A 26,019-nucleotide genomic window follows, 5' to 3' on the forward strand; every position below is an offset into this window, starting at 1 on the left:
ACATTATATATATAAATTCTAAATTTTTTAACGACTTTTACATAAATCTTGCAAAATAACTCTTAATACCCTTTTAAAAACAGATCTAAAACAATTAAAGATAAATGTAAAATTACAAAAATTGAAAGCATTGGTTTGTTTTTATTTCTCTTTAATTTTTCGAAAGCCGTTTTCGATCTTTAGAATGTTTTACTTCCAATTGATATTGTCTTTGCTTTTAAACAAACAAAAAAACTTTTTATTAAAACCATCGATCAGAGTGATCTCTTTGAAGACCTGAACCACTATTTCGTAAACGCAAACCATGTTTATATGTGATGAAAAATTAATGGTAAAGACAATTTTCCCTATTCAATTTCTATTGCCTTATGTAGAAAGTTTTAAACAAAATTCTTGCAGAATTTTGACAGTTTTTATATAAAATTATATTTAAAAAGGTGTATGCCATTTTAAAATGCAAAAATAAATTGTATTCAAATTTTTATCACAATGCCACTAACCAGCAGCAAAATGTTTTTGGTTTCTGAAGATTAAAACAGCTCCCTCAATTGCAAATAGAGCAGCGAAATCGAAACACGTGGCAATTATTCGGTAACTCAACATTCGTCCAAACACTATAATGTGCTGGCTGATGTTGACACTCTATAGCTCTTTTAATGTTGCGGATCTAGAAAAGTTATATTCTCTGAAGTGCTCTCCTCTCAGATTCATATAACAGCAGGGCCAGATGTTTGCATTTGCTTGTGTACTCCAGAAAACTAGGGAGAATAAACATTTTAATAGGAGGATTTGTAATATGGCTTCCAAGAAAAAGCTTTCAACAATGCGTCTTCATTATCGATAACTCGTATCAGTACCATGTTCATACATATGTACATGTATATACATACTATCACAAGTATTCCCTGTAGACAAACCTACTAGTTCTGAACTACCTTATTCCCAGTTTGCTTTGCAGCTGAAGTAGTTCCTCTTATATCTGTTTTTAAAATGAACTAGTCATCCTTAAATTAATGAAGTAGTAAGCCCATATTTTGTGAATCCGTAGCGTTTGAGGCATTCTGAGTTACAGTAATAGGAGAATATTTGTTCGACTTGCGTCCTAAACGCATAAACCGATCGCAACCAAATTTGAAACACGAACTGGATACCTTACCGGGATGGTCATGGGCTAAAAAATATTATGATATATATAGGGGGCGTGCCACCTCCCATACAAATGGAATTTTTAACAGTCCGTATTTCTGGAAGTATTTACGTTCTTCTTCTTCTTAATTGGCGCTATAACCGCTTACGCGATTTTGGCCGAGTTTAACAAAGCGCGACAGTCGTTTCTTTCTCGTGCTAACCGGCGCCAGTTGGACACACCAAGTGAAGCCAAGTCCTTCTCCACCTGATCTTTCCAACGCAGAGGAGGCCGCCCTCTTCCTCTGCTACCACCAGCTGGTACCGCATCGAATACTTTCAAAGCCGGAGCGTTTGTATCCATTCGGACGACATGACCCAGCCAACGTAGCCGCTGGATCTTTATTCGCTGCGCTATGTCTATGTCGTCGTAAAGCTCATACAGCTCATCGTTCCATCGTCTGCGATATTCGCTGTTGCCAACGTGCAAAGGTCCAAAAATCTTACGCAGAATCTTTCTCTCGAACACTCCAAGCGTCGCTTCATCGGATGTTGTCATCGTCCAAGCTTCTGCGCCATACGTTAGGACGGGCATGATGAGAGTCTTGTAGAGTGTTAGTTTTGTTCGTCGAGAGAGGACTTTACTACTCAATTGCCTACTTAGTCCAAAGTAGCACTTGTTGGCAAGAGAGATTCTACGTTGGACAACAAGTGCTTTTCTACGGCAAGTATTTACGTTAGACTACTGAAATTTGGTAAGGGGTTATATGACATTAATCCTTAGCACATCCAGAAAAACTGCGTATAACGGAAAAGGGGGCGTGGCACCTCCCATACAACTGAAATTTTTTATAGTCCATATCTCTGGAAGTATTTAGGCTAGACCAATGAAATTTGGGAAGGGGTTATATGAGGTTAATCCCTAACACCTCCAAGAAAACTGAGAAAAACGAAAAAGGGGGCTTGGCACCTCCCATATAAATACAATTTTTCATTGTCCATATCTCCGGAAGTATTTGGGCTAGACAACTGAAATTTGGTAAGAGATTATATTAGGATTGATTTTTTTGGATGCGCCTGGAGGAACCGGCAAAACATTTCTGCTTAATTTGATATTGGCTGATGTAAGAGAAAAGAAAGAAATCGCTGTGGCAGTTGCTTCTTCAGGAATAGCGGCTACCCTTTTGTGTGGCGGACGAACAGCTCACTCAGCTTTTAAGTTACCCCTGTCTATGCAAATATCTGACACACTGATGTGCAGTATAAGCAAAAACTCAGGTCAAGGTAGGGTTCTAAAGACATGTAAGCTAATCGTGTGGGATGAGTGCACAATGGCCCATAAAAAGTCGCTGGAAGCTTTAGACCGATCTCTGAGAGACTTGAGAGGTAATGATCAACCCATGGGTGGTGCCTTACTCTTACTGGCAGGGGATTTTCGACAAATTCTTCCAGTTATTCCGAAAGGAACCGCCGCAGATGAAGTGAATGCCTGCTTAAAATCGTCATACCTATGAGACTATGTTCAAAAATTGACTCTTTCTACAAATAGGAGAGCACATTTGGGAGGAGATGCTTTAGCAGAAGTTTTTTCTGAACAACTACTTACAATAGGCAATGGAAAAATACCAGTTTCTTTACCACCAAATTTAATTTCCTTTCCTCCAGGTTTTTGTCAACTTATGTTATAAGATGCTTTGATAGAAAGGGTATTTCCAAATATTTCAGCCAATCACACAAACTATAGATGGCTTCGAGAAAGGGCCATTTTGGCACCTAATAATGACGATGTAAATGTCATTAATTCCAAAATTCAAGAAATACTACCAGGAACTGTCACAACTTATCATTCCATTGACACAGTCGTCGAAGAATCCCAGGCTGTTCATTATCCCGTTGAGTTTCTTAACTCGACTTATGCTTAAAAAGGGGGCCATGATAATTATGCTGCGTAATTTGGATCCTCCACGTTTATGCAATGGCACAAGGCTAATCATCACGAAACTTTTACCGAATGTTATAGAAGCTATGGTTTTATCACGAAATTTTGAAAACCACAAAGTTTTCATACCAAGAATTCCAATGATACCGACGGATATACCTTTCAATTTTAAACGCCTCCAATTTCCTATTAGACTGGATTTCGCAATGTCCATAAATAAAGCTCAGGGACAATCATTAGCTGTAGCAGGAGTCAATCTAACCAACTCATGTTTTACCCATGGCCAATTATATGTAGCCTGCTCCAGAGTTGGTGCACCGAAAACCCTTTTTATTTATACTCAAAATAATATAACAAAAAATGTCGTATATCCGATCGTTTTAAATAATACCTAAACTGACTTAAAAAAGATAAAGTTGTTTTATTTACATTGCATACTTTTTGATAGAAATGTGGGGTGAAACCCACGGGTATAAGCTAGTTTACTATAAATTTCATAAAATTTTTAGACTCCTAGGTACGTACCGCTGCTAGGATTTGTTTTGAATTTATGGTATGGCATAAGGGACTCGCTATATATGTATTTTAGCTACGATGTTTTGTTTTGCACTTGCAATTACTGTCCCTTCCATATAAATCTTCCATTATACATCTATGTGCTATGCACCTAGGATCGACATCGATTTATTCAACCTGGATGAAATTTGCTCAATTATGCTATGGAATTCGAAGGCACTGTCTTCGTCCCAAATATCCTAAACGTTCCTTAATGGGTCGTTATGTTTTAAATTGCATTGCGTTCTGGGCTTACTTCTGATCCTTCATTTCACATTGCTTCCAATTTGCTTAGCTGTTCTTCAAACTAATGGAACTTTTAATTCTTTGTAGAAAACTAGCTTAGCATTTTAGTAACAGTCTCTACTACATTACAATGAAATTTATGGAAGATAAGCAAAACATCTATAAGAAATTTCTGAGTGCTGTTAAAATAAATACTTGATTTTTGCATAAATACAATACAAATGATTTTTCGATGGGGCTTTTCACCTCCTTGTAGACAAAGGTGACAATGTCTCTTCGCTGTGAGTGTATCGGGGTCGGTTAGTTGGTTGAAAAATGATTCCATAACCTAACAAGTGATGAATTGAGGAATAACGGCTGGATTATTCATTTTAGATGTTTGGTTCGATAAAGTCGTCATAAAATTTTATCTCGCATCACTTTTTCTGAGCCCATCAACTGCATCATGGTACCAAAAACAACAATAAAAAGTTTAGAGGAATTATCCGAGTCGCAAGCGACCAAAAAACAAAAACAACGGATGTGGAAACATGCAGGGTTATGAGAAGGTTCTTTAACCAAGCGCGTAGGCATATTAGTCAAGTATATTGCGAAAAAAGTCCAGCTGTAGTTGACAAATTTCAATAAATGATAATAATACTCGTAATAATTCGTAGTATTTTTAGTAGGGGCCATTTTTGTTAAATAAGATAAATATATACAATATTTCTTAATAAAAAGGTCTTATACATATAAAGAACTGATGCATCTGATTTTCCTACCTTTCAAGCTCCTAAAAAAGATGTGTAATAAGAAAAATTTAAAAGCCATATAAATGCACTGAATATAAGTAATTTCACCAAAGATGTTAGCAAATTTCCCATCTTTCATTGCTTAATTCATAACCAGTTAATGAATAATTAGACATACTTTGTCTTTAATTTTCAGACTCCAAATTCAAGATGTTTCTTCTTCACCTTTTTCCCAAAATCACATAACCTTTGGTGCAAAACATACCAACAAGATACAGCTACGCATGCACATCTATGAATAGGTGTGGAGGAATTTTTGTGGTTTGAAAATATTTTGACTGCCCAAGGTTTTCAAATACACAATTAAAGGTAATTTTTCATCATTCACTCCATTTTTTGCTACGTGTGTGGGTTAGTGTGTCTTTTTTTTGTGCATAATTATTTTAATTAAGCGCCGATCACGCGAGTTGTTTTTAGTTAGGTACGTAGGTTGTGTTACACGCATACACAGTTTGTACATATAAATATGTATGTACCACTTTTTGATATTTATTTAGTGTTAAAAAAAGACAAGTGCTCAATTGAAAACACATAATTATGTATGTATACGTTCCTAGAAATTCTGTTTTTATAATTTATGCTCGGGACCGTATCCAACCATGGGTTCAAAAGGTCGTAGGTAACCTTCACTTTCATTCGTATTCATCTGAATTTTCCATGTGCCTTTTATTTTTTAAGAAAAATGTTTTTGCCGGTACAAGAAGATATGATCCGGTCAATCTGGGTCGAAAGACTATTCTTTTGCTACTCGGTGAAAGACTAAAATGAAGAATAAGTGTTTTTAATAGCGGTCGCCCCTCGGCAGGCAATGGCAAACCTCTGAGTGTATTTCTGCCATGAAATTTCTGCGACAAATAGGAGGAGGAGCTCGGCCAAACACCCAGAAAGGGTGTACGCGTCAATTATATATATAAGAGGTTTGTTCAAAAGCTATTGCGAATTTTGAATTTTCGCAGATTACGTATATTCGAATTTCGATTTTTTTGTGGCGATATGTTGGTACTCATGTCTCTCACTCATGCCGACGAGTTCGGCCATTTTGAATGTTCAGTTAATTATTGACAGCTGCTTGCACGTGTTTCCGCTCGTCTTCGATTTTTACCTCTTTGCAGAGTCTACAAGAATAGTTTTCTATCGCACTTATCTGTTTCATGTGATAATTAAGTTTACAATGTCCTGTTAGTAGTTCAGAGTAAAGTTTTATGTCCTTCTTGCTTAGGATTGCTTCTGCCTTTATCCGTTCTGGATCTATGAGTCTTTTCGATTGCCGCATGCCCGATTGGGCTCTCCAGCAATCCATTAAGCCTCGTTGTTCCTGCTCACGTAGAAAGACCCTTTTGAAGCTGTTATTCCGCTATTTACCCCGCAGAAAGGTTCAGGACCTATGAAGGGAGTGTTTGTCCCCTTTTTTTGCTGAGGTCTCCGCAATTTCATTCCCTTCGTGCCCCTCACGTCCCGGAACCCACAAAAAGGTAACATTGCATCGCATTGCTTCCGTTACGCTCAGACACTCTATTCTGTATACCTTGTTAAATGTTATCTGAGCCTTAGTTTGGTCTGCTTTTGACCACCATACGAGAGAGGCATAGGTGATCATTGGCACTATTATTGTCTTATAATTTCTTGTCATCTTTGGCTGCAGCCCCCATGTTTTACCGAAGAGCCTTTGGCATATGTATACTGCTCTCAAGACTTTATTTGTGATGTACGATAAGTGGTAGAGTTAAGTAGGCGTCCCCTAGTTTAAGGGTCCCTAAGCTTAATTTTCTTCTTCCTTCCAGTTTTGCCTCTAACCATGATGCCTAGATCGTCAGCAAACCCCTGGACCTCGTATCCGAGATCATCGAGAGTCTGTAGAAGCATGGTAGAGATAGTTTTGTTCATTGTAAAAATAATACGGCCAAGGAAGAGTTATCTGCGTGTATTAAGAACTGGATGTCTCCATTGTCTTCACTGCCCTCACCCACACTGGCACAGTCCGGAAAGTGAGTGTCCAGCAAAAGCTGCCCCGTTTCCTCCAGACTCTCCGTAAAACTTCCGTTAGTCTTCTTGAGAGTAGAAAGGCCATTTGAGTTATATTTGCTGAGTGACTTCTGAAGTCTAGTAGCCGCTGGTAGGGATTCAATCTTCTCACAGTGCTCTCTTTAATCTCTTGCGTCCAGCTTCACCCTGCTCCCATAAGTCTTTTTAATTTTATCCTCATTGGTTTCTGGACTAGTTTCTAGGAGAGTTCTCTCCTGTTCCGAGGAGATAGACATTCGGGCTCACTTCTGGCTAAGCAGAGTGTCTATTTCATCCGGCTCGTCGGTAGAGGGACAGAGTGCCCCTCCCCGAAAGTCGTGGTCCATTATCTCACTGGAGATAAGACCAACCGCCTCCCCAGCTAGTGATTGTTGTTCCCCAATAGTGGTTAAAGTACGCACGTTTGATGGTGTGCAGTCCGGTTTTTGATTTTCAAAATTATCCATATGATTGGTTTTGAATTTAAAAATGCTGTTTGGTCACCCATGGGTGCCCCCATGGGAAGGCTAATTGAAACCGTAGGTTCGCCAAACCTTGCACCGAGTCCGCTATTAAGCTTGACTCTACGTCGTCAAGCTCACCGGCATAGCTCTCCCCACCATGAGTTTGGGGGAGTTTTTAGGAGTAATGATTTTGAGTCCACCCCGTGCAATCAAGATCGGGCCTTGAAAATGAGAGACGGAGGCAAAATCCACCCCAGGGAGTTCCTTCCTCCCGCCCGGCTAAAGGCAATCCAAAACCAGCCGAGACATGGCCGTACTGATAAGAGGTTATCAGTCCTACTGATAGCCGCACTATCCCGAAGGTCTGATCAATTTGCTGGTGTCAACACCAGCTAGCCTAACAATTGACTAGAAATCGTAGTAGGTCTACTTTCAACCTGCGCGCTGCAGATAGTAATACCTGTTTTAATTTTTTAACGACCTTGTCTGGTCGACTTGTTGGTCCGCGAGCGGTATTTCATTTCCCTCTACCCAACTAGCTATAGCTGTAAGTGTTACAAGTTCCCACAAGGCTCTATTCATTAGTTCGTGAGTTATTATGCTAAGAGTGACGCTACCTTTGTTATTTTCAAAACAATGGAATTTGTGTTTTTATTTTGCACTGCTTCTTGAAGGGGGAAAAAGACCGTTCAAGCGAAGCAATGGCTTGGAAAACGTTATGGGGGCTCCGCTCCAGCAGAAACAACAATAAAACGATGGTTTGCTGACTTTAAACGTGGTCGTAGAGCCACCGATGGTGCACAACGCATCGGACGTCCAAATGAGGCGGTAACACCAGAAAACATCAAGTAAATCCTCAAAATCGTTTTGAACGATAGAAAAGTGTAGTTGCGTGAGTTAGCTGACATCGTGGGTGCCGCGTTTGCTCACTATTGATCATCATCAAGACAACGCACCCTGTCACAAGGCCCTTAAAACAGTGACAAAACTAAATGAATTGAACTTCGAATTACTCCCACATCCCCCGTATTCGTCAGATTTGGCTCCCAGTGACTACTGGCTGTTCGCAGACCTAAAAAATGCTCGTCGGTAAAAGGTCTTCATCAAATTTGTATAAATATTTAAGTTTACCTAAGCGCACGAATTAAAATGTTAGGTAATTTCACGCTGTATTTTGTTTTTGTTGTACATCTTCTTCTTAAATTAAATAAGACTTATACTTCGTACTTTCAAAATTCCAATTGTGCAAAATTTCTGCGATTTCGTATGGTAAATACCAGCTTTTGGAGTGATGAATCCCATTTCTATTTAAATAGAAGTGAAAAGAGCAATATTGGCATTTTTGGTCACCTCAGGGATAGAACCTACTATTAAAATAATAACAGCCAATTCACAGTCCCAAAGTAACGGTTTGGTATGCATTGTCAAGCAGTAGAGTATTTGGACTATATTTCTGAGAAATGGTGTTCATTATCGGCGCATACTGAACGATTATTTTCTGTCAATAAAGAGAAAACATCCTTTCTTTAATACACACACATGGTTTCAGCAAGATGACGCCACGCCGCACACCGCCACAGAGACCAAGGCATTGCTGCGTTCTTTCTCCCTTAACAAACTGATAAGCCGTTTCGGTGGCATACCCTGATTACCTCGATCGCCCGAACTTACCTATGTGGACTTTTTTCTGTGGGAGTGCTTCAAAAGTAAAGTAAAAAAAAATGAAACTAACCCAGCAACTATCTCAGCACAAAAAAATGTTGTTGGCGAGGCTAATGGCATCCCGACATCATTTCTTCAGTGAGTGCCACGGAGTACGGAGGCCAGACTCCAAGAGTGTATCCGATGTAACGGTCAACATTTAGAGGGAATAATTAAAAAATATAGTCCGCACTTGTATTCTTTGTAATAGATATTGAAATAAACTTTAATCGTTAGTAATTCCTTTTATTTAGCTTTTGGAAATATCCCAAAATAGTCCAAAAAGAACTTATCAAAAATAAAACGTAACTTTGTGAACCATTCATTTACATTAAAGGTTAGTGTTCAATAATATATGTATTAATACTGTTTTAAATAATATACAAATATACATACATAAATGTATATCTTTGTACTATTTAGTGTTTACGGATTTGCCTTCATCATATTCCATACAATATCTGCAAGCTGGCGCCAGGTTAATCATCCTTCGTTACTTATCTGTTTGTATACTGTAGCGGTCTAGTTTACAAGTGATGATTGACGTACCACGCCATTTGCAAAAATTATAAATCTTCTGACATAAGTATGTGGGCAGCACAAATCTTGACCTACCTCATAAGACATTATATCCATATCTGCAAGAACTGAAGAGTAAATAACACGATCGAGTTCCTGACTAACAAATGAAAAAACAATTCTCATCTACATATGCATACACATAAATATATGCATGTACGTATACATATGTATACACTTGATGTCCTAGCATAAGCACAATTTTACTTGTATTCTAAACAAAACAATGCCTATTAGTACATTCATATGTAGGTATGTATATGCTAATTCTAAATTCATCGACGCTACGCTACGATTGGCGAGATAAAGACAGCATCGAAGGAGGAGCTGAACAAGATAAAAAAAATAATTTTTTTAAGTGCTCGAAGATTTGGAAAAACGTTGGCACAAGTGCATAATATCTCATGGGGATTACTTTGAAGGGGACAAAATAGATATTAATGAATAAATAAATAGTTTTTGAAAAAACACAATATCCGCGATCCTTTAACACACATCTCGTATTTTAAGGGTGCATAGTGCACCGACGGTGATAATGAAGTACGTTCCTTACCATATTTTTTGTGCCATATGCACTTGCCTGATCATTTTTAAAACAAATAAAAACTTTGTAAAGCGTTGCAGTTCCACTGGACTTCAATTTTGTTAATATATTTAGCAAAGATTGCCTTTGATTTAATTGCACATGAATGTAATGTGCGATACAGACAATTGCTGCATATAACAGTTGAAAACACACTTACATTGCAAATATATACATATATATTTATATATAATAAGTTAAATAATAGGAAAATACTAGAAGTGTGTCAAAATGAGCTAGTACTGTGAAGTCTGATTTATTGCTGGCTAAGGGCGTAAACACGACACCCAGTTCTCTTCATTTGAGACTTTTTTCAATAAAATCCCTTAAACTTTTTGCATATTAATTTTAATTTGATAAATTTGAAACGTCTGTATCAGCTTTTTCGTCTAAGAAAAACATGCATTTTTTTATTTCATGTTCAAAAGTGAATAGAACGCGAGACTCCTTTGAGAAAAACACCTAAGAACGAAGAAAAATAATAGTCTAATCATTAAAAATGCAGGTGAATGGGAAAAATATACATTTACATATATTTTGTTGAAAATCCTTTTTGATTTTAATGCTGCACCGCATCTTTGCATTGACGTTGTTAAACCTCTATAACATACAACAGGAATGGATTCCCATGATGCCTTTGCCTTTTCAAATAATTGATCTAAATTTGTGATATTGTGCGTACTGAGAACTTTTTTTACGTCGTTCCAAAGATGTTAAGTCGGCACTCGAAGATGCCCAATCCCGAACAGTAATCAAATTGCATTCGAAAAATTTTTTCGCCTCACGATAAATGCCGAATCAGAAAAGTAGCGGTTGCCGTAGACCGGAAGTGCACTAGATCGAACCTCCATGCACGAAACACCCATTGATAGACAAAGAGTTTTCTAATAGCGGTTGCGCCTCGGCAGGCAATGCGAACCTCGAAGTGCAGACTTCCTATCATCTGGACCTACTCTATTTATTTTCATTTCATTATAAAATAAGAGAAAATTTCGTTAAATAATAAAATAAACCACCACTGATTTCAAGTCCAGGATATGTGTTCTCGAGCAAATTCAAGACAACTCGGCGTTGTCGTTGCGATGCCAGATGGAGACCGACCTCTATGAATAAATAAAGTAGACATCATGTAAGATGTCAGCGCTATGACTGGGCTAAGCAGCACTGGGAGATCTGTTTTTGAGACGTCCTCCAGACCCTTAAACAATGGGGCTCCCAGGCATTTTAAACGCGTTTTTGATAATGCCGGACAAACGCACAGAAGGTGTTCTAAAGTTTCCTCAACATCCTCTCTGCATTTCCTGCATTTGTCCGTGTCAGCAATCCCTATTTTGTACGCATGTGCAGCCAATAGATTATGATCTGTTAGCATACCTATGATAGTTCTGCAGTCCTTTCGCGAGAGCGTAGGTACGAATTGAGTCAGTTTTTTGTCGTTAGTTCTACACATGACTTTTGCTGTTTTGCATGTGGTTAGATTAGTCCATCTAGCTTCCACTCGCCTTTTCATGTAGTCGTCCATTTAATTGTATATTGTATTTAGCAGTTTTGGTATGTCGTTCTCTTGTTCAAAAGGTAGTCTAATAGCACTTTTTGCTATCTCATCTACTATTTCGTTCCCCATAATGCCTTTGTGACCAGGCACCCAATAGATATGCAGCCTACTGTTTGCGGCTAGCCTTTCTATGGCCCCCCTGCTCCGTCGAACATTTTTGAACTTAATACAATATGAGCTTATTGCTTTTGTTGCTGCTTGACTGTTCACGTTTATAGTATATTAATTGTTGAGTTCTTTCTTGTTCTAGTGTAGGCTAGCTCCGCGGCTTTCCCCACAGAAAAAACTTCCGCGTGGAAAATAATGCTGTGGTTTGGCAGCTTGATAGGTTGGCTTATCCCTAGTTTTGAGCAGTAAATACCTGCTCTCACTCCATCTGAAGTTTTAGAGCCGTCTGTATAGATGTGAAAAGTTCTATGGCCAGGCTTCATGCCTTTGTGCCATCCCTCCTTTTCAATTATATTATTATTTTCCTATTGAGCTGTGACCGAAGGTCCTGCAGGTGAATACTCCAGCAGCCACCAACCTCCTCGCGGATTTCGCTGCCAGGTTTTCCCATAAGGTCACTAGGTGGCATGCTGAGAATCATTTCCAGCGCCGCTGTTGGAGTGATTTTTATCGCTTCTGTTATGCACAGAGCAGCGAGTCGTTGAATTCTTTCTAGTGGCATGAGGTATGTCAGTTTTCTTGTCGCAGTCCACCATACTAAGGCCCTATACAGCAATATCGGTCTAACTACTGCCGTGTAGCACCAATGCATCAGAGACAGTCGGTTCTACGTTACCGGAACGACCCGGATTTATATCCGGCCAAAGACTGTCACTTCAGCAGCATTCCTCATATATATATGTTGTTTATGCTGCTACAACAACAACAGAGGGTGATAGACCTCAAATAACGCCCAGCATTCTTTTACATGCGTACAACGCGTTACTGGCCTTTTTCACCCTTTCCTCAACATTGCGCTTCCACAGCAATTTACTGTCTAGTATTACTCCGAGGTACCTTGCATGATCTTTGAGAAGTAGGTCGTTGTAGCCTAGCTTCGGGAGGTTCCACGTCGGGACCTTGCACTTCCTGGTAAAAAGTACCATGTCCGTTTTTCCGGCTTTTATCCCTAGCCGTGCGCGAGATGTCCATTGGTGTACCATTTTAAGTGTGTTATTGATCACATTACTGATGGTGTCCAGGTACTTTCCCCTAACTTTTATAGCTATGTCATCTGCATATGCCGCTCGTATCGTTCCATTCCGCTCTTATCTTTCTGCTAGCTAATAGCTGCCTTATCCATAGATAAACAACGGGTTGCACACTAAGTGACTCCAATTGTATCTCTAATGTATGTGTCTAGAATCTTCTCTAACGTTTTTAAGAGAAATGAGGTCAGACTAATGGCCCTGTATTCCTTCAAGTAAAGAGGGTTGATTTTTCCAGCTTTTGTAATAAACACAACTCTCGCTTCTCTCCACAATACAGGAACATAGCTGACCCTCAAGCATCCCCTGAATATCGTTCTTAACCATGGTACCACAAAATGGCTTACCTTTTGGAGCATGGCTGGGAAGATTCCATCCAGTCCTGGCGATTTATATGGGTCGAAACTTTGTTTGGCCCATTCTATCTTATTGGTCGTAATTACGCTCGTCGGGATGTCGTGCACAATATCTCCTCTTGGTACGAGATCTGTAGTGTCCGCACACCCTGGAAAATGTGTGCTGATCAGGTCTTCTAGAGAGCCCTCACAGCTGTGAGCCTACTCCTCGTTAATTTTTCGAATTGTTCTTGGCATAGACGGATTCTTGGATAACAGTTTCCTACGTCTAGCCACTTCGTTAGTGTCTTCCATACTGCTACAGAAGTCTTTCCAAGATTCTCCCTTGGCTTTATCTCTTTCTTGTATACTTTTAGTAGATCCTTATACTCCTTCCAACAGAACTCATTGTCAGCAACTTTGAACTTTGGCTAACCTATAGAATTCATGTACCCTACGCCTTTGTGCTCCTAATTTCTTGTTCCACCAAGGAGGCTTCACCTTGCGTCTATTACGTGTTGGGGGGCAGGATCTTTTGAAGGCTTTGCCGAGAGTATTTACAAACAATTCAATCCCTTTCTCAAGTGCAACGTGTGACTTATATTTTCGGGGTATCATTGGTGTTTTTGATATTATATCCCTATACAAGTCTCAGCTCGTATTCTTAGGATTTCTAAAGGATATAAGTTAATTTTTTTAGCGGAATATAACCTTAGCTTATGTATCTGTGATCAGAGATGAAGGCTTACTCAACACTTCCCATTCCTGTACCATAACATGCTTGCTTGTGTAAAGTGTTAAATCCAGTACATTCTTCGAGGTTGGTCCAACATATGTGGGTTCTTCACCTCTATTAGCTATTTCTAGGCTACTCTGCAGAATATAGTTAAATAGTGAGTCCCCTCGGACGTTTATGTCTGCACTACCCCAGACCTTGTGATGTGCATTTGCGTCCGTTCCTACCACCAGAGCGTGCTTCTTTCTGGCAGCTGTTTCTACCAGCTTCCGAAGTTCCGTCTGTGGTGCTTCTTCATCATATGGCATATAACAAGACCCAAAGAGTAATGTCTCATCCTTGCAGCCCTCTACCGCCACCACTGTCAGATCGTCTGAAGAGAGATTATGATCAATATAAGAACATATACTTTTTTTGACCATTATCGCTGTTCTCACCTTATTTTTTCCAATCGGGATGTAGGTGTTGTAGTTATGTGACTTTAGACCGGAAACTATGTTGTTCGATGCTATCCATGGTTCCTGGACTAGAGCCACATCGTAGCCGACTCCCTCTATGTTGAGCAGGAGCTCGGCTGAGGCGTTCTTACTTTTGTGGAGGTTTATCTGAAGGACCTTCAGCATCTGGCCTCAGTACCTTCTCGGGGTTGAATACTTCCTCCAGCTCCACTTCCTGTATATTGAGGGAGGCTTCCAGGATCTCTTCTAAACCGAGATCCTTTTCCCCCTCCCCCGCAACGAGCGTGTTGTGATTGTCATCTGCAGGGTTGCGCTTTTTGAGACGAGGGTGCACGCTACCAACTCCCCAAGCCATCCTCCTGAATCGCGTGTAAAGCAGGTCCTCTGCCGGCTTGTTGATTTGGACAAAGTAATCTTGGCCTCCATCAGCAGTTGCTGGTTTTGCCACGCTCAACACTTTCCAGTCGCCTGTCGGCACGTCTGTGTTCTGTCTTTGTAGTAGTCGCAGTGCATTTTCCGGTTTTACCACTCGCGGAATGAAAACCTTTGCCTTCGGTAGTGAGGGAGTGCAGCTGCGATCAACAATTTCTAGTGATGCCCCCTCCCACAGGCCTTGAAGCGTTTTTACTGCTTCTTTTAGCCATGTGAGCGTGGGGTCATCCCATGCACCATTTTCGTAAACAGGGCTTCCAGTAGCTTCATTTCCACTACCTTCCACCGTTCCTGCGACATTCGCCCCAGTTCGTCACTGCGGTCAGTGAGTGCCACGATGAGGTGCCTCTTGGCAATTTCACTGGCCGCTGCCGCTGCTTTCGACGTCGTAGGTCTTTCGTCTCCGTTTTTCGGTTTAGCCATCTCGTGCCTGTGCTTCTGCTTTTTCGATGGCACTGAGGCCTCGCTATCTATTTTGTTCGCATACTTCGGATTGGAGGCTGCGAACATTGGTTTTGCTGCGTAGAAGGCGATTTTTGATCTCCTCTCTGGCCCAAGCCAACCGTTCCTCCTCTTGCTTCGTCAGGTTGGGCTTGGTGCCTGAGGCCTCGCTATCTATTTTGTTCGCATACTTCGGATTGGAGGCTGCGAACATTGGTTTTGCTGCGTAGAAGGCGATTTTTGATCTCCTCTCTGGCCCAAGCCAACCGTTCCTCCTCTTGCTTCGTCAGGTTGGGCTTGCTGCCTGAGGCCTCGCTATCTATTTTGTTCGCATACTTCGGATTGGAGGCTGCGAACATTGGTTTTGCTGCGTAGAAGGCGATTTTTGATCTCCTCTCTGGCCCAAGCCAACCGTTCCTCCTCTTGCTTCGTCAGGTTGGGCTTGCTGCCAAATCGGTCACAAACTTTGACCGCGGCCTTGTATCGAGCTTTGACCTTAAGCTTCTCTTTATCGGGCTTTATCCTTGGCCTGTTCTTGCTATCCGAAGCAGCATCATTGGACCCAGCCGGAGAACGCAGAAGAGCCTCTTCCGCAGCTGTGTTTGTGCTCCCGACGCTTTCGTGGTCCGAGTCTTCGTGGACAACGGCACCTCCGCGATGTGTTATGTGTGTGTTTGGCAGTAGCATTACGACCACTGCAGCCTGCTCCCGCTACAATGGAAGTTTTGTCGCTTAAGTTGTTATTTGCATTCATCTTTTTCGTACGACCACCTGCTCGATGAGGCGAGCGCAGTGGTCTATTTAAATAACGGGGAATTCAAACGGTCCCCCACGGCAGCGCGCCATGCGGTGGCAAGGCCACAGTTACTTCCTAAGGCGGCCCGGTGTTAGGAAGACGCCGTTGAAATACAGCCGGTCGGTGAACCCCCTGGCTGCAAACCATCCAATGGGCACGGTGTCGCATAACACCCTGGTTTAGGGGGTGGGCAAGGAGAGGAAATAACGGGATGAAAGGGGTTTGGGGATGACAAAGGGATCTTCGTCGGTACGGTGATCTTCGCATGGTGGTTGGATGACCACCAAGTACGCCGTAAAGCAGATAGAGGACTAGCCAATCCCCTTATGGAGCTTCCCTCTTAGTTCGTGTTGGGTTGGTCCCCATGATATGGGGGTCAGACCACCACTTAAACCTCATCCCCGTGGCAAGGAGACCAACATGATGAGGGTTTCAAATCTTTAAAAACCATAGTTTAAGCTTTAGCATAATTTTTGAAACGTTTAATTGTATTGAAATAACACTATAAGATAATCCGGTATTTTGTAACTCTGTGATCTGTGTGCTAGAATGCATTTTTTTCCTTTCGACATTATTGAATCGTTTCAACTAAAGTGAAGTGTTATAGGAATACTCCAGATACTTTATTTTTTACTTACTTACCAGTTATACAATAATATAAAACAGAAAGCAATTCTCAAAATTGTGAATCAAGACCGAATCGTTCTTAAGTATGATAATTTTCTCACAAAAATATCACTAAGCTGCAAAAAATCAATGCGAATTCTTCAAGAGAAATAGATAATTGAACGCATTTGAACAAATGTTTTTCCAGCGCAAAAGGTACCGTTACGGCATCCTACTCGATAAAACATATACATATGTATGTACATATGTGTATGGCTGCCAACGCATCGTACTTAAATATTTTTCAATGGTTGTATGTACATATATATGTATATGTAATTATGTAAATTGCCCCGCTCATTCCCACATCAAATAATGATATGCTGGTTCTGGTATAAACTTGTAAAGCCTTCCGTTTATATAAGAAAATTAAGATACACTCCATAAATCGAAGGGAAAGCCTGGCCAAAACCCCTCAAGGTTATAAGAGCCACGATATACGTACATATGTATATATTATAAAATATATATTAGTATACACATACATATGTATAAATAAATACATAAATACATAAAACGTAAGAGAACCTGATATGAATTGTTCTAAAAGCGAGATGTTGAAAATTGTAGATTCTATGATTATTTATGGCATTTTTTATTTATTTTTTTAAGTGCTTAGCCACTTCCAATATATTTATACTATAATAATGATAAGTAGGATGAAGAACAAAACAAAATCAAACACAGTAGTCTATGGTACACCGAAGCTAAAGCACTGCTTAATTTGTTGTCGTCATTAATGTACGAATATGTATGTTTGTATTATTAACAATAGCCATCTTCTTTTTGAGTGAGTTTAAATAAAACAAAGAAAAAATAAAAAATTATATCAGCAAAAAAGAACAAAGTTTCTGCTAAAAATACAATCAAGAGGTTTTATGGTAGATTGTAAAAAAGTTCTTGTTGTGGTGTATATGTATGTACATATCCTTACAAGAACATTGTCGGTCCACTGATCGTCCGCGAGACTGTCGGAGCAGGAAAAAGTTTCATAAGACTGATGGACTATGTCAAAAATAGTGCACGTGTGATTGACCTCTTCCCTAAAAAAACCTATCAAATTATAATATCTCTATATCTTTTTTTAACAAAATATTTATTTTAACTTTTTCATTAAATAAACACAAAAAAAAACACAAAATTAACAAGTAAGGAAGAACTAAATTCGGTGGGGACATATTAGTAAAATTTAATTTGGGCTGACTGTCAATTTTATCAAAAATCAACGAGAATTTTGAGCCACTTTAAGCTCACATAATATTATACTAGAATTTAATTGGCAAAATTTTGTTTATTCTGATTACAATTTTTTAAATTTTGATGAAAATTTGTACAATACATTTTTATAAACCTTAATTTTCATAAAACAATAATGGAAATTGAAAAACAGATATAGATAAATAGTCTAAACTTTTGGAACTGTTGAGATGCTGTAGTTTTTTCGCGGGCTGTATATTAAAAATTCACTTCGCGAGTGGATCCTGCACTTCCGCGGCTTCCAACTTCAGTAGATATCTCGGCTGTTTCTTTCTCACATATGTATGAATGTAAAATTAGCTTTCAATAATAATTGGTGTATGCGTCGTTTCCGCAACTATAATGACAATAATTTCAAAGTTCATCTGCCGGTGCTGATGCAAACGAATAACTTGGCTATTTCACTCTCGCGCATATAAAACTATAGCCAACTTAATGAGTCGCGCATGTCCCGTTTTGGCAAGCACAATGGCAGTAAGCAATTTGAACGCTAATCTGAGGGTCAGCGCTGATCTTTGAGTGTGAGTGTATTGGTAATTCTATGAGCAACTTCCCTGCAGCCAAAATTACTAGTTCTAAACTAACGTAATACCAGTTTGCTATGCAGCTGACGTTCTAGTTCATAATAGACAAAAAACTTTTTGATTGACTCTATCAACTTTTACTCGTATATCCTCGTTTTGTGCCTCCTTAACGTTTGAAGCATTCTATTTCAATCTAACAGAATAATAATAGTTTGCATACACCTCTAATAGATCATTTTGCAACTGGAACTATTCTAATCACTCTCGAACTAGTGTGACTTCTTCGATCAAATCGCAGTTCGTGAAGTAGGATGTTTGCTGAGTATTTTAGCTTTTTAACGGCGGGTTCTTGTAGGGATATGCGCTTGATTGTGTTAGTTAAGTGATCGTAAAATATTTATACAAGTAGAAGTTACCTCTGGTTCTAGACTTAACAGCTGTCAAGTGGTTTGGACACCAACGCACTACAGGCAGCACCTGTAATTTTACCGCAGGTTCAACACTCGTTATCTGCGTCATTTATTAATCAAATAAGAAATTATGTATGTATGTACGTTTTTTTATTTAAATAGCTTGTTGCCAGTGAAATGATATTCCTAATTCATTGCTCGATACCTTAAGTCTTACTTACCTAAATTGAGTAAATACACGCATAGAAATCTTTGAGTCTCTGAATGCCTATGTAAACATATTTTATGGCAACAGCAACAACCAGTAACAGTACAATTGTTGCACATTAAATTAAAAACAACGATTCGCGCTCTCATTTAACTACTGGTCACTCAAATCAGCGTCGCTATCTTACTGAGGATTTTTGTTGCTCAGCCAAGAGTTGCGCATGCGCAGCGAACATTTAAAACAACTTGGGTGTTGCGTAGTGCGCAGCCTCAATATACAAATATGAATTTGTATACCTGCATGTATTTACATATTTATTTACACGAGTATTCGTATGTAGAGTTGGAGCACTCCAATAGAGCTACAAAGCAGAATTGCATCTGTGGCCGCTGCTAGTTAGAGGGGCAGTAAGATGCCAATAATACAATAATTTTATAGTAAACATCTCTCAGTACCAGCCATATACCATATAAAAAACAACAAAACTACATTAAAAGCAAAACCGTGACAGCACCGACAGTGGCATCAGCAGCAGCAGCCGAAACGGTAAACATCTATTGTTTTATTTGTATGTTAGCTATCGAGTCTGCCAAGTAAATTCGTGTCTTTGGTAATGGCCGACAGAGCCTGGTCTATACGTTTGGCGTTCATTACGGTTTGGTAGTTAGTGGCGTTCGGACGTGTTTTAAAGAGCAATGAATTAACTTGTTCGCTTTGCTCCAACTGAGTTTTTGCCATTTATGAACAAATATACACACACATTTATACGTACATGCATATGCTTGTACATATGTGGCGCACATCAATTGCGTTTGCGACAATTTGAAGTCGAAATTTTTTAAAAAGTGCGTTAACTAATAAAAGTCAACAGTTAAAAATCCAATTTGATTGTTTCGTAATAAGCCAAGAAAGCAAGAAACGTAGTTCTGTGAGTCTAAGCAAAGTAAGCATCGCATTTTGCAAAATAAGTGATATCCAAAATTCCACGAATGATGTGTAGCATTTTTAAAAGATAATTTTAAAATCAGACTACATATATTATTTTATTAGAATCCATTTCAACGACGTACTATGCGAAACACTATTTAAAAACAGATCAAAGAAAACATTTTTACAAATAGCGATACTTGTTGCACAATTAACGTATAATACCTCACTCTTTCGAAAAGGATAATAACAACGTTCACAGGACCGCACCGCCAGCTCTAATATGGCTCCGTCTAAGCAGATTTTCCTAAACATCGTAATTGGATTACTTTGCTATAGGTGTAAGTACATATATACATACGTATATAACAAATGTGATAGATACATTTGTCTGTCATACCAACTAAAAGTTCGACTGGTCAAGCAAAGAGTAAATTTTTAAGGCAATAATAAAATTCAATTCAGTTGATTGAAAACGCAGAAAAAATTAAAGACATCCATACTTACATATCCAAGTTTGTCTTATGCATTCAAATGATGTACTTACATAGGTATTTCATGTACTTGCATCACCTGTGCATAAACCATAGTTAATCACACTGGCCGATCGCTTTACGCACTCCCTTACGCCCGCTAAATGCCTCCACCTTACACAAACATGCTATATGTTTATATGTATGTAGTTGTCATGATAGGTGAGATGATGTATGTACACACTTTTTACATATGCATGTGTATACATACACACACACGTACATTTTTATATATCAGTGTACATAATTGCGTCTGCGCATATTTGAATTTGATTAGCATAAAATACGTACATACGTACGTATGTGCATATGTGCATATACATATATAAATTTATTTTTCCTTGATACAATTCCAAAAAGAGGCTGCCGTCTTCGTTGTTGTTGGTATTGCATGTGGTTGTTGTAAGTTGTGCTACTGCTAAAAGGAAATTAGTTGCTTGCTGTCTGTTGTCGATTGGCCATTGGCTTCTCGATGTGCCGTTTGCGCCTGCGTCTCTTTTGCACCCTTGCTCCGGCTCCAAGTTTGCATTCGTACCGATAAAAGCAAAACTGCGGCGAATGTTGCGAAAAGTAGGTCGCCTGTAGCATGATGGATGCGCCGACGGTCCGCTCTCTGGTAAGTCAGCTAGATGATGAGTTGTGCAGCAATTTCAGTCTACTCTTCGCCGATCAAAACACATTGTTGTTTGTTTTATTATAACGAGTACGTTTTTGGATATATAGTATTCTCTCATGAGTGCATACAAATGTTTTAGTCGCAGGAAACAAATTATTTTTAATGAAAATATAGCAAGGCATGTAATCATATTCAAAATTAAAATAATTTAGGAAGTACACGAGCAGCAACATTCAGGCCGATTGCTAACCGATTTAGGAATATCGTTCGTATGTTCGTAAGCTCGTTACCTGGACCTTTTGATATTGTAATGCAGGTACTTAAACTCCTGTCTCCCATCTACACATTACCACGATGTTGTCGCACCCTTAAGGATTACGTACACCTCGGTATAGCTTGTGCCCATCACCCTCGACATACTATATGTATGTATGTATACGCACGTATGCGTATATGCACAAATCCAGATTCCACAAGATGTAAAACCGGGCTCGGTGTTAAGCCAATATTGTTCTGCGGAGAGCTCAATATTTCATGAGGTAACTGAAATGCACTAGACTATATCCCCAGAAACGTCTACTTCCTCCAATAATTGGTAAATTAGCATCGATTTCTTCTTTCTACAAGTGACCAGCAAGTGGCGCAAAGGGAGAGTAGGTACAGCAATACTGTTTGGGTCTTCTAGGAAGTCGGCTCTGCTCGCTTAGAGAAAGATTTTATGGGAAAGCGAAAACAAATCAAGCGAGCAGAAGGGAACTTAACTCAAGGCTTACATGAGCAAGTTTTCGGACAATTCGGCATCTAAATCAAACTCACACTTTGGTAAATCGCACATCGGCTATCGTAAAAATGAAATTCTTTATCAAAAAGCTTGGAAAATACGTAATAGCTGTCACTTTACTGCTACTTCAAGTATTCCTCAAGGAAGCAGTGTAGAGACATTACTTTTTGTCCTTTTTATCAATGACGTTTGCAAATGTATTTCTTATTTTAAGTTCTCTATGCCGATGATTTGAAAATTTTTTCAGTCACTAAGGACTCATCGGATGCTTTTAAGCTTCAGCATGATTTTCACAATCTTCATTGATGGTATTTGAGGCCGCGTCTCTCCCTAAATATAAAAAAAAATTGTTCAATGATCTTGGAGTTATATTCGACGCTACAATTTCTTTCAGTGGCCATATTCGTCCCAATACATCCGAATTCTCTGATATATATACTTATAAAAAAAATATTTTTTAAACATTCTTTAGGTTCCTTACGTTTTGAATCTAGTTATGTTAATTAATCTGGACTCTTTGGAGAAGAGCATTCCTTGCACTTTCCTTCGCTTTCAATGTAGTTAAATATGTCATTGATTGTCCAATGTTACTCGAGCGAATAAGCTTTAAGCTCCGCAGCTCCTCTTCGCAATTTTTACTCTTTCTATGAGAAAAAGTTTAAAGATTATATTATATGTGATGGTAAAGATTGTATTATATGTGCTGGTTAAAAATTCTTAATTTAATGGTTTGTTATTGTACACGGTACAAAACATTGGATAACTTTGTCGGTATGAAAACATTGAATAACTTTGAAAAAAAAAACTTAAAGCTATTTTTTGAATACAATAGCAATCAAGTGGTCACCTTTATTAGCAATCATAAACTGTTTTCTACGTTTGTTATCACCTTGTCAAGAATTTCGGGTTTTATAGCATCGATTTCGTGTTGTTTCGGTGTAAAGCGATCCATGGTTGAAATTGTACTGAATTGACGTATCGAAAACATGTATGTTGAAGTCGATCGGTTGCTAAATGACAAAGTTATTTACGTTTACATACCGACATAAAAGATGACACACCCTGTATTTATATTAATTATTAATATTTTAACCCGAGGATGCATGTTCGTTATATTTCTATATAGCCTGCAAGGTACTTTGTACTGTAGATTAATATTAGTTTGGGGATAGAGAGCCATTATTTTCTCAGTAGATGGCTGTAATGACGGATCACAGAAATAAATGAAGTTAACGGGCATGTTAGTAGTCATAGCATCAAAAATTTTACGCAAGAATAATGGATTTCTTTTCCCCAAACTAATATAAATAAATAAATTCAAGAGTTCCTTGTCAAATCATACGTGTGAGCAAATTGAAAGACAAACCTTGAATGTGTAAATGTATGGGAAACGAATGTGTTTATCACCGCCTATTTCGTAGGCAATTTGTTTAGATCAACGCTTCCAAGTATATACGTGAATATGACATAATTTTTTCTTTTTGCGAATATTCTTAATGCAGAAGCGCAAATACTTATAAACGTTATTACTTACTAATTTTTTTCCATGTTTTCATATTTTTTGTTTAATTTTTTGTTGCGGTCAGCGAATTTCTTTACAACTATCCACGAAATAGTTCAGTACTGCCAAATGCATTGCTGCAAGCGATTGGTGAACCGAAGGCGCTATAATTATGCATAGAAGTTAACATATCACCAACTTATTTTTTGTAAAAACGGAAATTCGAATAAAAAAATTCAAATAAAGCTCCAAAAATATTAAGTTCAAATGCAGTCCCAGCATAAGTATATATTTTCAGATATTAATACGATTTAAAAAATATTGTGCTTAGAATATTTACAGTACAGCTTGTGTATATTATACTACTTATTGCTTCTTCTTGATTGTTGCGATAATCGCTTACGCGATTTTGGCCGAGTTTAACAAAGCGCGCCGTCGTTTCTTTCTCGTGCTAACCGGTGCTAATTGAAAACACCAAGTTAAGGCAAGTCCTTCTGCACCTGATCTTTCCACAGAGGAAGCCTTCCTCTTCCTCCGGTACCGCATCGAATACTTTCAGAGCCGGAGGGTTTGTATCCATTCGGACGACATAACCCATCCAACGAAGCTGCTGGATCTTTATTCGCTGCGCTATGTCACCGTAGTTTAAAACCACAGACACTTACAGGTATAATGTGTAAAAATTCCGAAATCAAAGCGAAAGAATCTAGTACTGTTTTAGTGTATTTGTATGTGTTGGTGAATATTTATAAATGGTAAATAGAGTCGGGTTAAAACTGTAGGTCCCTCCATTTGCGAAGCGGCATCAATACGCACGCCACAAATAGGAGGAGGAGCACAGCCAAACACCAAAAACTGGTGTAAGCGCCAATTATATGTACTTATACCTATATAAGGGAAGCCATCTGCAATTTAAAAAAAGACATATTTGAAGTTTAAAAATATTGTTAATCAATTTTGTGAATAGAGTACGGCATTTCGCCCTTATTATTGTGTTATGAATAGCCCCAATTCGCTTTTCAAAATATCAGAGTACAGTGAGCATTAGAAGTTATTACTTTTGATACTATAATATAAAATATTATTTGACGATAGAAGGTCACTATGAATCAACATTTAATCAATGAAATATGTAAATAACACTGTGTGACAAAAAAAAATAAATTAAATATACTTTTATGGAGACCTAGCACAACTTGTGGCTATAGAAAAACTAAAAAAAATGGTATAGGAGAAATTTCCAATACACCCCCAAAATCTCATTTTATGGCCATAAAACCGTTTTTCAGTAGGTTCATGTGAAGAATAACTCCTAACTTCGCCAATTTCCATCCGATTTCGAATTTGCTTTTTTAGTTCGAAAGAACAAAAACAAGCGTTTTTGACAGTGTGTTGACAATTTTTCTGAAACGACAACTGACGAGACTGTAGACGGAGGTATTTGGATTTTTTTTATTTTTTCTCTATTTTTTCGACTTTGACATAATTTTTACGATATTATCCGATATTGAGGATTTTTTTAGTACACTACTGTTATAGTAAATTTAATTTTGCGTCAAATGAGCTATATTTGACTGTAATTGAATTAAAATTAATAGAGTTGTGTGGGTTTTAAGATTTTTTCTTTTTTTTTACTACGAGATTTAGTATGCGTTTCGAAGCATGAAAATGATAACAAGTGTCATTATAAACACATAATATTTATTGGAGTATTGTGCAGTGCAGCACTTTTTTTCGAGATTTTTCAGGATACAATTTCTTTTTCAAATAGTCGTCTTCCTCTTTAATTTGCCAAACCACCTATAAACTTTCTTGCATTGCCTCTAAAGATCGATGTTAACGCCAGAAACAGTCCAAAGAACCAATACAGTCAATATTGTCTTGGAATCTTGGCTATTTGAATAAAGTAACATTTTGCAACTATTCGGGAGATAACTTCTTTTTAATTAAGGCCGGCGGGCCAATTAGATGTCCTAAATTCAGTAGTTTTCGCGAAGCGTTGTAGGCTGAGAAAAAAAACAATTAGCCAAATGAAGTTTTGGGGATAGTTTAATATATATTTGAACTAAAAAAAAAAAATTTGTACAATCTCCAACAATATATTGTAAGCCGAGTTATCAATAGATTCCCAGAGCGCCTGTATCCAACTTCTGTACAAGATACAACTTGCAATTTTCATCTGAAAACAAAAAACAAGATTTTTAATTTTGATGCAATTATCTTCGATGTGAACTAAGAAACACGTAAAATTCGAATTTTTGGGGAAGGTAGAAAAAAAAGTGGTTTTTCAAGGAAAAAAAAAAACTCTTCAACTGGGTAAAAAAGTCGCTCCTTATAATTTTAGATATTGAATTATTATGTATGGCCCCTTTTTTTTTATTAATTCTGAAATAAAAGAATAGATGTGCAAAAATAACTGTCTTACTAGGTTATCAAAAAAAATCATCATTATATGTTATTGTGGAGATGTGGCTTTTCCTCTGTTCATAGCTGTATGTATATGTATATGCATATTATATAGGAAACCACCTTGAATAATTGTGAACTAACTTCCGAAAACCAAAAAGTATGGTATTGTGTTTGCCCGGAAATTGAACTTGCTTTCTCTAAATTATTTACATCGACCTACCTCATACACATATGCACATGTGTGCGTTTTACGT

At 38.3% G+C, this 26,019-nt stretch overlaps 1 protein-coding gene across 3 annotated transcripts in view; it reads left to right on the forward strand.

Moving 5' to 3' along the window:
• Window positions 1-19,632: 19,632 nt before the first annotated feature.
• Window positions 19,633-26,019, forward strand: part of LOC128856114 (protein Skeletor, isoforms B/C) — a 39,541-nt gene continuing 33,154 nt past the window's right edge. Inside the window, exons 1-2 of one of the 3 annotated variants that reach the window (XM_054091505.1) lie at window positions 19,639-19,941; window positions 20,049-20,266. In XM_054091505.1, the coding sequence (XP_053947480.1) occupies window positions 20,209-20,266 (58 nt within the window). In that variant the 5' untranslated portion in view covers window positions 19,639-19,941; window positions 20,049-20,208. Of the gene's footprint in view, window positions 20,267-26,019 lie in introns of all 3 variants that reach the window. The other 2 variants (XM_054091504.1, XM_054091506.1) reach the window with 2 other exon arrangements.

This window comes from Anastrepha ludens, chromosome 2 (assembly GCF_028408465.1).
Source record: "Anastrepha ludens isolate Willacy chromosome 2, idAnaLude1.1, whole genome shotgun sequence".
In the NCBI taxonomy this organism is placed as follows: domain Eukaryota; kingdom Metazoa; phylum Arthropoda; class Insecta; order Diptera; family Tephritidae; genus Anastrepha; species Anastrepha ludens.